General features: G+C 44.4%; 1 protein-coding gene across 2 annotated transcripts in view; it reads right to left on the bottom strand.

Annotated features, from left to right (window-relative positions):
- The window catches only part of LOC128873309 (uncharacterized), a 56,133-nt gene that overhangs the window by 26,243 nt on the left and 13,707 nt on the right, over positions 1–16,183 (bottom strand). For both annotated transcript variants that reach the window (XM_054116799.1, XM_054116800.1), the window contains exon 2: positions 15,502–15,728. In XM_054116799.1, coding sequence (XP_053972774.1) covers positions 15,502–15,640 — 139 coding nt within the window. In that variant the 5' untranslated portion in view covers positions 15,641–15,728. The remainder of the gene's footprint in view (positions 1–15,501; positions 15,729–16,183) is intronic.

Here is a 16,183-nt window from a genome sequence, read left to right as displayed (position 1 = left end):
GCGGTATCGAAGAGTCGTGATTACTGGCATTAAAACTGTGTATATTAAAGATCTTCGCATTTACGGCGATGGAAAAAGGGTCTAGAAGTATACGCAGCCCCGTGCATTCGTTTATAAAATGCGACCTGTATAATTCTTAACGAGAAACGTTGCCTCTTGTTTTTCTTGCTACCGTTATCGATTGGTATTGTTGCGGTTTTATCTGATACATTGAGTGGTCGACGACAGAAAAGTGAGTGAAAGTACGCAGACTGAAACGTTACTTATCGCGCGAATTATTTTAGCAAAGTTCTCGATGGGTACCTAAACATTGGAATTGAAACATTAAGAAAAGTCTAACAAGGCTGCTTCCGAATGCTTCCTAAGTTCCAAACCGTGAGTCGAGAGTCCATTACGTTGAATTGATAATGAAACGCATCTCGGTGGAATTGGACGTGGTACGTGGGCTCGCGGGAACATTTAAGCGCCGCTTTTTACTCGGAGCATGCGAATCTCAGCCGACGCGTGACAAAATAACAATTCCTCCGCGCCTGGGGCCGCCATTGTCTCGTTGGCGCGAGCGAGTGCACGCGGTTGCATCCTTGACATTTCGAGTAAACGTCCGCGGAGGCACACAGGCCACTCGAGGCTCTTTCACTTGTGCAACTCGAGCGCGTGCGCATCGGGACACACATCGTCGCCTACTCGTTCGATTAGCCGTGCATGCGATCGCGAAATCTCGCCGCGACGTAAAAGCGAATCCGAGAGACCCGATGCACTCTCGTGGGTAGCGATGGGACCAATCCAATGACACACTCGTTAACCCTTTCTATCAAGATCGTTTCATAATGGCTAGCTTCGAGCCTGGCAATTTCACGTACAAACATACCCGTGATTCCATTTAACATCGTTAGCGGTATCATAAGCGGTGACATCGGCCGAATTAGGCTGCGAATTGGAGCTGTTACTACTATAGAAATGTGCAGTGTATTTTACTTTAATGTCGGTTTGACGTTAGGAAGGCGTAGACGGTAGGCATTCTTATGTCACGTCATCCGGAGATGGACACTTTTCTTTTTTTTTTTAAATATGGCAGACATCACTTTTGTTGGTTTTTGGAGCAGTTTATCCGGCTGCTTCGAAAATGATAAAAATGTTGTCTACTACATTATACGAGATCGATGATAATTTGAATTTTTCATTCTACTAATATGATATTGCTTCACATGTACAGAGTGTTAACGAAACTTTCAAATCAATGCTTCGTGTGAAAAACATCTGTCGTGTTATCTTTGACGTTTTGCAATCTAAAGCATTATCATCGAGATATATGCAGTTATAGTCTATTGATGTGACTCCGAGTACTCGCTATTTATATCATAGCTGTACGTTGGACGTGCACGCGAGCACGTACTTCCGACGTGTAAATAGCACACTTTATCAAATTATAGACTTTTTCTAAAAAACTACTAGCTACTAATTTAAATATAAATCACCAAAAGTAACACTATATAAATTGGATATTGGAAAACGTTCCGAATGAAAATTGTACCATCTCTGAAAGCCTCTAAATTAATAGACAAGGATCAAAAAATTGTGGTTCGAATACGAGGGGTGCTTTTTCCCTAAAACTTGAAAGTAACAGCAACGAAATGTGCCATAACTCTTAGCTCGAACCAAATTGCCAAGAAACGAGCAATTATACAAATTCATGTTGGCAGCGTTCCCTTGTCAGTCCCATCGCTACTCGTAGGTCGCGGTTGCCGCTTTTCACCGCTTGCAAAACAGCCTTTAGCTTATCCGAAGACATCGACAGACGCCCCGTGTTGCTCGTTCGCGCTTTCTACCGCGATTTTCCTCTCGCCAAATGTCACTACGCCTCGAGAGAGCCGCGTGAGAACGAACCTTTCCCGAAAGCGATTTATATAATAATCGGCCACGGCTAATTATTATCCCTCTAGCGCGCTGATAAAACCGTTCCGCGGATTCCGTCCCGGTTAGGTCGTAATTTACGGCCCCGTTAAGCGTGATAAACGGCGAACCTAATTCTGATTTATGCAGGGATTCAATTCGTTTCAATTTCAATCCGGTATCCGCTAGCAATTTCTCGACTTCGCAGCCTTCGAGGCATTCATCGACTTCTCAACGACTTTCCGCCTGATTTCAGGAAATAGTGATAATTCAGAAACTCCCTCTTTCTCCATACTTTCCACTCCAAAAGTATTCTACACGTCGTTTTACCGCGTTCCCCAATGTCTACGTTACATTAAACAATTCTGAAATACTGAAAAGCGCCATAAATATTAACGATCTGAACGTCTCTTCGATAAGAAGCTCAGAAATGCATTTTCCCCGCCGGTCCGCAATGCTTTCGGGGTTACAATTAGAATTCGTCGCCGCGTTTCGATCGTTTCGTTCGATACGCGGGGTTCTTCTCGAACAACGATCGAAAAGGGAATAAAGCCCGCGCAACGGCGCGCGCGTCCCATAAAAGCCGCGGTTCCCGAGCAAAAAGTGCAGCGCGCACGTGGCCAACACCCGCGCGCGCTCCTCGCGGTCTCGTGTGTGCACTTTCGTCCATCCGAGCGGAGTTATGCTCCAAAGACGCTCGAGCGGGGGCGTAGGAGGCGAAAAGACCGCGACGGAGAACGGCGACGAACAAGTGTACGAGCAGGGAGGAAACGGGTACACAAAGAACGAGAACTCCGACGGGAGCGAGGGAGAAACGCCAAAAGGGGGGAAAAAAACTCGCTGGAAAAAACGAGGGATATACGATAAAGAAAGGAATCCACGCGGACGAGAGGGAAAAAAAAACAGAGTTCCACGGAGGTAGAGCACGGGGACGTAGTGCACACACGCGTGGGATAAAAAGAGGAACTCGATGAAGCAAAAACGGGAACGACGAGATGGAGAGGAGATATAGACGAAAACGAGGAGCAGGAGGAAACGCGTGGACGGGAACGAGAAGGGAAATTTAGAGGGAGTAGAATAAAACAATGCGAGCTCGTGTGCCGACCCGAGGAAATTGTTCGTTCGTACTAATTAAATAAAGACTGGAATTCGAACTATGGAATGAAATTTAGTGGAGGTTCGCAGGCTAGTTGTACCTCGTTTCCTTGAACTTTTGTTTCGTTCCATTATTTTTCATTATGTTTATATTAGAAAATACGCGAGCAAGAACCCTGCAAAATAATTAGGCGAATAAAATGAAACGTTTCATGGTACAGAAGTGAATATTTAACTGCACGGTCAAATAAACATCAGGTACGAATGCGCCTTGTTCTCAGTTAGACGTTCCAATTAGAAATGTCAGTCTTCGAATGAGATAAGAAATAACGAAACGTTGACGAAGATACATTAACTACCAAATGATTCGAAATTATTGGTTACCTTTCTGACCCACATGAAAATCTACACAGAAGCAACAAAAGGCTTTATCCGTCGTGTGCAAGTACTACTACGATCAAAGTTAACGCATTCAACTTCGCTATTTGAAAATCGTGGCCACCTTTAGTCCTCGGCGCGAGGTTGAGGAGACAGAGACGGAAAAGGGTTGAGCGGTGGGGGAATGTCGTATGCGCGCACGTGAGTCACATGGAGCGCCCTTTGTACATAAGTGCAACGCAACTTGTTACAGTATATGTAACGTCAACCCTGGCGGCGCTCGCGCGACCCGAGGCGCTCGTGTGCGTGCGTAGGTGGGATAACGCGCGTGTGGTGCGCGAATGCGCAGCGCAGTGAACGCTCAACTGCACAAAGAACCCCTCTCAAGGCCGCCAGAACTGCAACACACGCGCGAAACGCTGCATGGAAACTCTCTGCACGTGCGTGCGTAAACACGCTCGCTATGTGTCGCGCGCACGGATACGGGCGCTGTGTGCGAGACCGTGCTCGCTGCAGTCGAGTGCAGCGGTTTTTTATCGTTCCACGCTTTTGCCACTTTTCCGGGACAATGAGACACTCACCGCGGGAGACACGACCGAACCAACTGCGTCGTTCCGACGATTGCATGTTTTGGTCGATCCCTGACCAAGCTTACGAACTCATTTCTTTAATTATCCAGCAGCGGTAGCGGAAATTGCAGGGCATCTTAAAAATACGACTTATCGAGTAGTCGAATACGTTGCAATAGCGATAAGAAAGGTGCGTTTAAAAGATTGTCTTTAATGAAAATTGGAGCTTTGATGGAGTAATGACGTACAAGATGGATAAGAGAGAGCGAGTGTGATAACGTTTATATTTTTAACACGATGCAATTTCTAGTGGCACTGTTGCTGCTCTGTATATGGGTTGACTGTTTTAACTAGATTTGACAAATTATCGAGAGATTAGCTTATAAAGATAAAGATCGATGTTTGGCACTCTACATGATGGCATTATGACGTCTATCTGTCTTGAACGATCACGGACAGAGATTAAGAGTTATGAACTTATTTTTACGCGATTAGGAAGCGTGAGGTGCTCAGAGTGCGATACGAGAAACACTGCGTATTTTTATGACGTGTTTTGTTATCTCCGCGTGTGAGCGACACGCTGCAAAACAGATATTAGGCGTGGTGATATTTAAAGACGTGGCAAGTGATTGAGTAAAGCATGGCTTGAACTTGGAGAGTTGTATTTGATTGATTGCCTGAGCTAGAGAACAATGTTTTGTTAACAGAAAAAACTCTACGTAACGATCTACGTAGTAGCTTCCGTTTCAGCATGATCTATACTCAATCTTCAATCTTGAATGGCAATAATGTAACCTCACGTTCCCATTAAATTTACTTTGCAATAAATTCTACCAGAATATTTCTTTCTATCAAGTTAGACCCTAATGTTCCTCGTACACAGAGTAACACTTCTTGGGTGCTCGAAAAAGCAAGATATAGACGATATACAAGTCTCCTGAAATAAACAAGGCAAACCTTTTCCAACTCACCCGTATAAAATTCCCTACCAGGCTGTACTTATAGAGAATATCATTGGTTTCTTCCCGTGCCCGTTTCGATGAAACGCAAAGTCGTAAACACGTGGACGATCGTTCAGGTAACATTGTTCGAGTCGTTCCGCGGCGAACGTCCCGGACAAGAGACGAGGATCTCGTTTCGCGCGCTCGAAATCGAGCACTTTAGAACGCTTCGCGGAAATCTCGTAAAATCTCCAACTCTGGTATTGCGAGGGAGAGAGAACGGTGCTGGGTTAAGAGGAATATGGCACTGCGGGTAAGTAGAATGTGGATGACGAGTAGTTTTGCTTAGGATGACTGACCGTAACATCTGACCCAATACAATGCTACGAAATAGATTTCTTCCACGTTCGAAACGAATGAAAAGTGGACGTATATAAAAAAGACTGTGTCGCGTAAGAATTAGTACATGAATATCGATATCATAAATTGAAAGTGGAAGTATAAACTATCTTTTGAAAAATGTACTCGGTCTTTAATTTTGTTCCATTGAAATATTTCGTCGCGCCTTATTTCTGACAAAGATGCTATCGAATAGTCCATCGAAAGATGATTAAGTTATACGATATCTGTGATGCACGCAAGAGCAACGATTCAATCTATTCCGGATGTACCGTTCTCCCGAATAATATACTTCTGGTTCTCGCAGCCTCTCTCGCGTCCACTTTTCAAATATACGTTCGTAGGAGCGCATCGAGGGACAATCGATGCCGAGCGTGGTCCATTTTTCCTCTCCACTCTCGAATCTCTCTCGCCCTCCTCCGTTAATTCCTCCCCGCTGGCAGAAATCTCGCAGGCGATTGTTTTGCAGTAATTGCCCCGCGTGGAAACGGCTCTCGAGGCAGATACGTTATCGCGATACAGGCAAACGGGAAAACGGTGGGAAAAAAATGGTAGGGGAAACAAGGTTGCGCCACGACAACGAGCAGCCATCGATTTCCTACGACTATCTGATTACCCAATAAATTTCTGTGCGCCGCTTCTAGCTCGCGACTAGCGTTCGATCGGATTCTGCGGTGCAGAAGTTGCATGGGGGAAAACGTTGCGAGGCGCGCTCGATTGATTACGGCTCTATGGACTACGTGACTCGCGATTCCATGGCGGGCAGATTTAATCGCGGTATCGAATCGACGTTTCAGATCACGAGGGACTCGCGATCCGAATGTACGACGGAAACGAACCCCTTGAAGAGACAGAGGAAAATCGAAATTGATCTTGCGAGAACTTTTGTATTCGTGGATCATTCGTAACTAGACTGCGGGTGTTTCTGCATTCATGGCAAGTGAAAGTATGGGGAAATGTTTGAAGATTTGCTTCAATGCAATAATATATGAAATATCACATGTTACTTATGACACTTTCATTTAGATCCGAATTCTTTATCCGAATCTGTAAAAGTAGGAATTTGCATAAACGTCTGCAATCTACTTGTAACGTAATCGATATAACTGTGCATCGATATAACATAATCGATATAACTGTGCAACACAATCCTTCGATTTCTCAATCGGTACCGAATCACTAATTATCAAAACCCAAGTAACTACTGCGAACTTTAATATACGAATTTGATCATAAACAAGCCTTGCAAAAATAATTCTCTGCGCCTTAGGGATCAGCTCGCATTCAAATAAATTCTAATGCCAGTAAGAAATTCATCTCCGTGCCCTCGAAGCGGGAGCAGCACGGATTAGCTTCGCAGAGGATATATCTCCCCGAAACAAGTTGCTTAATAATGCCCCACAAGAAATAGATTGAATATCTCCGCGGGAAGGATATTCAGCGAATAAAATTGAAGACAGCCGAGGGTATTCGAAAATTACAGGTTGAGAGTGGATGGGCAATATCGAGCGAGGCGAGAGAGCCTTCGAGGATCGATTCGCGGCGTTGAAATCCTGTCCAGGGCAAACCCATCGGACGGCTCTATTTACATCGAGCGACAGGGCGATGCACGGCTTCCGTTGGAAGGCGTAATCGCGTAGAAACTACACATCGCTGATTACATCGTTAGCCAGCGGGCCGCTCGTTGCGTTTTACAAGGCAGGGCGCAAGTCGGTCACGTCTTGCCACCGTTATTCGACGATTATAATTACGAGCACGTTGCCGCGCCTCTCATCGCGCTCCTTTTCCTCTCTTTCCGTTACCGCGGCTAATAATCGACCAGAGCGGAAATCGATTCCTCGAACCTGGCCACGGCTCGATTCCGCGGAAAGCTCTGGGGCACACGTGTGCCGCGCAACCAGTTTTCGTGGCTCGCCAATTTTCAAAGAACACACAGCTTTCTATCACCCTCCACCCCCCCCCTCCCGGCGTTATTTTTGGAGACCCGCGCTTATCGACCCCGTTTCCTCGCGACTCGTGCTCTTTCTCTCTCGCCAGTATCGCCGATGCGCGTGGAAGTTGAAATTTTAGTGCGAGGCGGATTTATACGTGGTGTTTATTCCATCGGAGAGTAATTTAGAGAAGATTCTGTTTGTGTTCGAGATAAGATTCATTAATTGAATAATCACTTGTCACCTGTGCCCTGAAGATACTTCACTGCCACGCAAAAGATTAGAGCACTATCGCCCAGCCTATTTCACTAAAAATTTTACTCTTCCGATAGATCTAATATTAAATAAAAAATTCAGAAAAATAACACCAATCTGCCTTCTGAATTGTATCCATTAATAACCTCCAGTGTATAAAATCCCCCTTTGGAATAATTGAAAATGCATCATGAAAAGTGAATCTAAGAAACGATACCCTCTGCCTCTTTATACCACTGCTTCCATCGCGTTTTTCTTATTCATCCGCGTGGGTGCGAACGTGAATCTCGTTTCGGCTCGAAGCGCCTCTCGCGAAGACGAGCCGTGGTCGAGCTTCACGCTCGATAAAATCCTCGATGACGTGTCGCGATAAACGAACTCCAGGGCCGTGGCAATCAAAGGAAAGGGTGGCGTGGATAAGATCTACCGAAAATTTCACGTGCGACCGCAGACACGTGTCCGAGTCGGCGAACGAAGAATGCGCTCGCGGGAGCGTGAAAATGTCCTATCCCCTGGCTTCCTCGAGTGGTTCGCTGCGAACTTTACAAGTATAATGAAGGAGTCGATACAAGTGTTTCATTCACTGCGAGTAAACGTTAGGTTCGAATGGGTGGGAATAATTAACACTTTGTTTCTTTAGATAAATACGCGTGATTCGCTCTACGATATTTATTTAATTTTGAATATTTTTTACTTCGAACTACATCGGTATTCATCACTGTCTAAATTTCCTTCGCAGGAGAGTTGCTCGTACTGACTCTGATTTGCTATTGATTTTTGTCTTCAGATCCACGGAAATTTTGTTTTTTTATTGCTCTCGTCATGAATTTCTCTGGCTAAGGCCTCTCTTGCAGTTTACTCCTCTTTTCGCGCGAATCTATGCAGCTTCCCACCAAAGGAGGTCAAAGGTGAACGAGAAAATTCGATAAGCCTATATAGTTCGAGGGGTAGGGGGGTTGATAAGAAAGATAGGGCATTCTTCTCGAGATTCCGTCGTGTCTTCTCGCAGAGAGATAAACCGTGGCTCGTCGACGACGATAACGGACCGCCGACGGGAAACGGGGGGTGGAAAAGAGGGTGGAAGAGAGTACAGGTTCGATGAATATTTTAGGAACAACTCCAATAACGCTTGTCTTCGGATGGAATGGATGGAGACGACCGCCGAGGATCGGACAATCGGCAATGACGAATTCCTTTCAATATTTCATCAGCTCTATAGACTTCGCTCGACGGTCTCGTCCTCGAATCGATCTTCCCGTCTTTCTGTGGGAGGACCGTGACGAGGTGAATTCGGGGTTCAATCTCATCAGGGGATTCGCAGAAATTCTTTCTCGGAATTTTAGTTATAAATAGCTATTGGTCCAGCAGAAGTCCACCAGGAATCTTATTGATCGCACCCCTTTTGTACAATTAATCTCCTGTTCGTCAATTTAATAGACACATTAAGCATCTAGATCGATCGTGACGCGTGACTACTTGGAATCGAAATTCGGTGTATCGATAACGTGATCACGACGCAGCGAGACAAAGTAACATAATACGAAGTTCGATGTCGCGGGGCTAGCGTTTCACGAGCGAAACTCGATCTCTCTGCTACGGAGAAATTAAACGTCTCCGATTAAAGCGCGATCGCGAAGTTCGATTCCTCTTATCGACTCGATGTCGTGGGAAAAGATTGCTTCGCCGACATGAAAACACGACGAGCAATAGTTTATCCAATCGATAAATAAGGAAAACAATCGACGCGTGGAAAAATCGTACCGAGCATAAATAAATATCGTTAAATTTTACATGGATCTAATTTCTCGCGTACTAGTCGCGAAAGAAATATACATAAAAGCATCTCGCGATTATCAACCCGCGCGTAATTTTACACAGCCTCCGTTTCCGTAAATATCTCAAAGCATCACGTTTACCGTAAAAATAGTATCCATCGCAAAAGAAAGAATGAAAATCCTTACGAACAAGATGCACGATTCTCTGTGCAACGAATGGTTTAACCGTGGCAGAGAGGAAAAAAGAAGCCCGTGTTATCGAACGCGCGTAATCGTTATTACCGTGGTAGCGTTTACGCGAACGGGCGATGACGAGGGGGAAGTTTTCTGCAAATGTCGCGGGAGAAGTCTCGAACGGGGCTGGCCACAGCTGTTTCTATAAATAACCACCCCCGATTCGATGCAACAGCTAGCGAACGCGCGCCAGATTCTGCATCTTCTCTCGCGAAACCCGTGGCTGCTGGCGAACTATGGTTATTGACCCTCACACACGCGCCGGCCGCCAACTATTTCCGTTCGAGAAAATAATGAACCACGGATCTCGGCGCATAATTTAACTTCGTAATGAGGATTCTCGCGAGTCTCCATCCGCTCGCTTGATTTATGACACCAACGCCCGGAACTCCGCTAGGCGACGGTTTATTACGTGGACGATCACTGAGAGATTCCTACCTCCGACTGAGAAGGATCTGACGAAGTCCGCGAAATTTTGGGATCTCGACGGGCTTATTCAAAGTTCTGGGTCACCGACGGTCAAAGGTAATTTAATTTACTCGATCTAGTTTATTTATTTGTGTGCCGAAGGAGACCTAAACTATTACTCAAAGTAATAACGCTCGACTCTACCTGCGTTCCTGACGCACCAAATTTCCCTATGTATAAGAACTTGCGGCCACCTATAGAGCCTACAGCAGTTATCGACCACTGTGAACTGTATGACGAAGCGTTGGAGAATGCAACGTTCTAATTTCCAGACCCTAGAAACTATTTTGCCATTTTATCCTTCTAATTGCAAAGCGATCGAAGTAAATTTACACGTTTAATTCTCCGAAGTGAAGTGTTTAGAATGCCAAAAAGTGCATCAGCATTGGTCTGGTTCGTAAAAAGGGTACAATGTACGTAAACAGCAAAATGCTTCGCAGATTGTTGCATCACTTTGAAACAACAGCAGCGCGACGACCGGATGCAATTTGTGGTTTCGTTTGGGACACTTCCACGCGCGCGTCGGCGAGATCAAAGGCTCGTTAGCAATGTATTGCCGTAAAACGACGGTAAAATGGATACGGAGCGTTATCGAGCAGCGTTTCCTCTCGGGTGATCGAGCGCCACTGAAGTACGCCGACCTTCGATTAGAACCGTTTATAGCGGTAATAACATCGATTCGATGATGCTCCGACTGTGACCCATGTGTTTTATCAATTATTGCGAAACTAATGCTCGAGCAATAATCCCATATCGCGATAGCTAGCACTCGAATCGATCCTGCGAACTCTTTTGACCCTACGTTGCGATGAAATTTAATTTATCTTTCATAAAGTGGAATTATCGCTCTTTATAGCCACGAGTTAGTCCGTATCGATCCATTCCATACTTGGTTATTTATAAATGTATACGACAATTAATTGGTTGAGTTCGAATTTTCGAAATTAAATCCTTTGGAATCGGAGCCAAAATGTGAAACAAGATAGTGTTATTTTCAATCATGTATGCTATTGTATATTGTATATTCGATTACATGAATTTTTACATTTTTAAACTAGCTGATTTATCTTACACTAAACTGCACTATTTCATACCATGCACGAACACCCTTTCCTATAAAAATTCTCCTGATCTATTTCTTAAAATGCTGACCGTTCGCACATTCTCTTTCTATAAACCATATATATGCATATTTTGATTTGATCTTCATTCGAGTAGCAAACTTAAAAAAAAACCTGCATATACGATTCTGTTCCTTTGTAGTCCCTAACAAATCCTAATCCCGTAATCCTAATCCCTCCAAAGAATGCATCCAAATGCAAAGTATACGCGAGAACAAACTAGCACCGTACCAAAACAGCAAGCAAACAAAGGCGAGGAATCGATTCCACGGACCGAAAAAATTAGTGGCACTCTGCTCGGTCAGACGTCTCGGTCGCGATGGCCATTACGCACATTGCGGTTGATACCGCAATCTCTAGTGGACGCGAACCGGACAGGATCGACATCCGAGATTCGGGGAACGAACCTCGAACGTTGCATCGCGTTTTACGAGGCGTTTTACTCCGGTGTGCCTGACCATCGGTCTTCTCCTCTCTCTCCGTTCCACTCGTTTGCTGCCGCAACGGACTCTCCTACTCTCCTGTCGATCCGACCGTCTCTTTCGCCGTAAAGGAGGCTCGTGCAGCGGTGCAGGGTCATGGCCGGACATCGTCTGCCCATACTCTCGGCTCCTACACCCACGCTACATCTGTTATACTCGCCCCCTTTCGCTCGCTGCACCCTCGTAAAGTCGCGTTTCATTATGCGCCCGAATATAAGTTACCGCAATTTACGCCTCTGGCAACTTCGCCTCCTCCTCCCCTCAAGCCCTCCGGAGAGTTCATTTTGCAAGCAGAAGACGCGAACCAGACTATCGCGACTGATCTTCGTTGATTTACAGGCTCGGCAGGTGGGCAACGAACTAACTTCTCGAAGGAAGGGGTGCATCCCCTTCCATATTGCATATTTGCAAATTGCATATTTTAATCTAGTATGAGTTTCAATTGTTTTCGCCGGAGAAAGTAACTTTTGTTCGCTGAAATTTCAATAGTAGAATTGTGTCATACGTACGGTTTGCTCGTGTTCGAATTAGCGTTGATTCGTGTCGTATGGGTTTGTAGACTGCCAGGAAACGCGAATACGGTTGGGTTCACCGGTGGTTCAGGTATCGTAGATTTATTTTACTATGTATATGTGTGAAGATGGGTAGAATTCGTTTGTTATTTGAGTTTTTGTATATTTCTGAGCAAATGCCACCGTACTTTCTTCCCGTAAATTGTATTTGCATGGTAGTGACGCTATCGATAGGTCTACGTGATAAGAAATGATAATTTTATGTACTATGAAAATTGTAAGGTAACAGTTATGGATACAATTTGTCCTAATTAAGTTTCATCGTCTATTTCTTTGCTCGTATCTATCGTCATTATAATATATTTCTGCTTATTCGATATTTCTGCATCAGAGGACGGGTATTCGTACTAACAGTAAAAGTTGCATAATGAATCAATAATAAATAATCATTATCACACACACTCATTTTCAAAAGTATATTACACATACCAAGCATTCTCGAGCTGCAAATACGTTTCTCGTGCAAGTGATCCGAAAATTGTAAGGAAAAAAATCCACTACTAAATGTTATGAGATTTAGCGAGGAAGGTTATACGCCAAGATCTCGAGTACCACGGTCGAGGTAAATAATAAACACAAACGTGACACGCGATTTTCGGTACGACGAGACGCTACGTGTCCAAGATGACGCAATCCGAAAAACGAAGGTGCAAAGGTGTTGCAAGATCGAATGGACCGAGCATTTTTCGAGGCTGACTCACGGGACAATGACCAGCATCGAGAGTATCGAGATTTTCGACAAAATCGCGCAACAGCCCGACGCAGGGTCAACGACCTCAAACGAACGATTCGCGACTTTCCGATGTTTTAAATGTTTAACGCGCACTTCTCGAATTACTACGTCGTATTCGAGCCTACAAAGTATACGTATTTGTAACAGATATAGCCGCAACCATACACTGCCGCTCGCATACGAATCGAATCATACGAAAATCAAATTCTAAGTTCGATATTCTCAAGCAAAGCAATCGTAACAGGAATCTTTCCTGTTACTTCTTATATTGAAAACATTTGAAATTTTCGATGATGCAGTATAAATGAAAAAAAAACTTATACATGGAAAGATTGAAAGATGCCGCAAAATCTTTAAACAGCAGTGGACGTATCTACCCATACTTTTATGTCTTATTTTCTACGCGAGATCGATCGACTTGGGAGTTTGCGAGGACTTACGATTTCTAACGGCGATACGACGTTTCCCGTGAAAAGACATCCCCGAAGTGAATTTTTCCCCTCGAAAGGGAATCCGGAATTTGAGGCGCGCTAAAGTGGTCCGCGTTGTTGCGCGCGACAACCACGTGTTGCACTCTCCGAGTCGATACCTCGCGCCACACGCCGTCGTGCACGTCCTAGTTGAGCCTCGCGTTTCTCGAGTGAAATGTAAACCAAATGCTTCGCACCCAGTGAAATTTTCAACGTAATCGCAGTTTATTCGACGCCATCACTGTTCGTATTTACAGTGTACAAAAATAATTGTAGGAAACGACACAGGACAGTGGGACATAGAAAGTAACAAAAGTAAAATAAATACTTAAATAAATTAATAAATAAATAAATAGTCGGATAAAAAAAGGAACACAAAAATCGTTCGACATTTCCTCAATGCGGGTGACATTGACGAAATTTACAATCTTTCCGCGCGAAAGCACGATTCTTCTCGCAGAAGAGCGGCTAAACAAATAGTTCCACAATTAGGCAACATTATCATTTCAAGGTAACTACCGGTTTCGTCGTCTACGATTGGAATTGCCATTCGAATCAACCAGCCCCCCAAGTAGGCTAACCCAAAGACTCGCTGTCATCGTTCTCTCATGCAACCACGGCTAAACGGTCCCTCGTCTTTTGACCCTCGTCTTTGAGCATCTTTCTGGAAACCCGTGGGGACCAATTTTATGGTGAGAACGAATCGTCTACTCAGGTGCAGGTGAAAAAGTGTGGAAAGTGTCCTCGAATCACGCCAACGTACGAACGATCGGACAAGCCCGTTTTTTCTCCAGTTAAAATTTAGGTGCACTCGTAAACGAAAATTAGGTGCAATGACTTGATATTCGTCGAATATGGAATTTTATCGTTTCAGATTCAAGTAGATATTCGAGATTTCAGATTCAAGTAGTTATTCGAGAAATAAACTTTGGCGTATTTGATAACGAAATAATAATGTTCGTTGGGAAGATTGTATGTATAAAAAATAATGATAAGCTTTCAATTTTAGGTAAGATACTATTTATGATATATTAATTGGAAAGAATATCTTGGCTGTGTCTCTAAAATAATCGTCACTTCATGGTGACAGTTTTGAAGACTCGAATAATTTGCAGGAATACACTCATGTTTTACAAATGTACACTATAAGAATAAACACACATTTCATACTTATCTCTCTTGTATCTATATTCGATACTCTATCTTATACCATTTCCTTTTTTTTTTAGGTATTAGACAAAGCCTGTCATGAAACATACGTATATCATAATTTTGTTATCGAACACGTCAAAATTGATTATTTACGATTCTTTTCACGTTTACGACTCGTCCTTTAGAGAACTTTAGCAAAAAAAGAAGCGTAGTTCGTTAAACGTTTCGATCGACCACTTAAGTTACTCCGTTGCAGAATGATTACACGAAGATGTTTGTTCGAAAAAGTGGACGAAATTCTGAATTCTTTAATATTGCACTCGCGGTACAATAGAAACGTATTATTATTATCTCTTTACGTTTGAGTGAACCTTTGTAGAAATAAAGAGTACACGGAACGACATTTCACATTTCAACGGTCCTCGGAACTCTCGCGTAGCACGAACGTCAAAACTTTCCTGCTCGAAGTTAACTCTTCGCGACTTTTACAGACCATCGCTTCTGTCTCGCGAAAGCAATTTCCCCTTTCGTTCTCGTAAAGTTAGCCATTATTAAACTTTTCCGTACATTTAAAAAATTTAATCAAGACAACATTTTTCCCTGCGAATCCCTCTCGCGAATCATAAGTTTCATCCGCTTTTCCGAATACGAAGGATCTGACTGATCAACACGGATAGACAAACATTCCCAACCGGACAGAAAATTCGAGAGAAAATTTCACGGCTCTTCAAAAACTCCAATTTCGAGTACGAATGAAATACTTTGCGATAAATGTATAAAAATGTCACTTCCCGATCGAACAAAAGTTTGGCCCAACGTATCGGTCGAAACATTCGATAAATTATCCTTGTTCGCGTTAATTTATGTCGCGTGCTCCGTTTTCGCGAACGAAACATGTTTATTCGTTCAGGCACCGTTTTAGCAAGCGCAAGGACTCGTCAGGTCGTTCATCGCGGGTGGTTCGACAACCGTGCAAGGACTCTTAGAAGAGCCGCGAAGCAGTAGAGAACGAGCATTATAAAATCGTACAACTCACGATTTCGCGATGGATGGTGGACGGTCCTGCTTCGGAGGACCTGTTGGAGGGCCGCGTAGAGGTCGAGCATTAGCTGCTCCAGTTGTTCACCCCGGACCTCGGCGTCGTTGTCTGTCGGCAACGAGAATGGAATCGCCATGTTCCTGTTGGCAGGTGCTCGTCGTAGCGGATGAGTTGTTCAACGCCGTTTTGCTCCCACCCTCTTCTTGATTTTAGCGAATTGGCCACTGCAATCGAACCAGTGTCCGTGGATTAGACACTAACCACTTCAATTTACTCTCGCACGCACAACGGAACAACGTCTATCTCGCGTTTTTATCGAGAAATCGGCAACGATCAAGTGGGCTTAACCCGCTGGTCGAAAGGACTTATTCGACGCGTAAACGTATTTTCGTTGGCACACACGTGGCCCACGATTTCGACGGCGCACGCTCCAATGTTCGCCGCCGCGACTACCGACAAATCTATCGCCGCCACGGATTGCCCGTAGAAAACGCACGTGGTCCACGAGCACCGCGCCAACTTGGCGAGAATCGACGCTCCGAAATGTCACAACAGCGAGCACCCTTCCCGTTCTCTGTCCCAAAGTCTCTCAACAACGTCGTCTGCAACGTCTGTAAGGTGGATCCTCGAATGGATCACTTTCCATAGGTGCTGATAACCGCGGTGACTTTACGTTCGC

This window comes from Hylaeus volcanicus, chromosome 3, assembly GCF_026283585.1.
Source record: "Hylaeus volcanicus isolate JK05 chromosome 3, UHH_iyHylVolc1.0_haploid, whole genome shotgun sequence".
NCBI lineage: Eukaryota > Metazoa > Arthropoda > Insecta > Hymenoptera > Colletidae > Hylaeus > Hylaeus volcanicus.
Note: the sequence above shows the minus strand (reverse complement) of the source record. Positions and strands in the feature narration are given on the sequence as shown.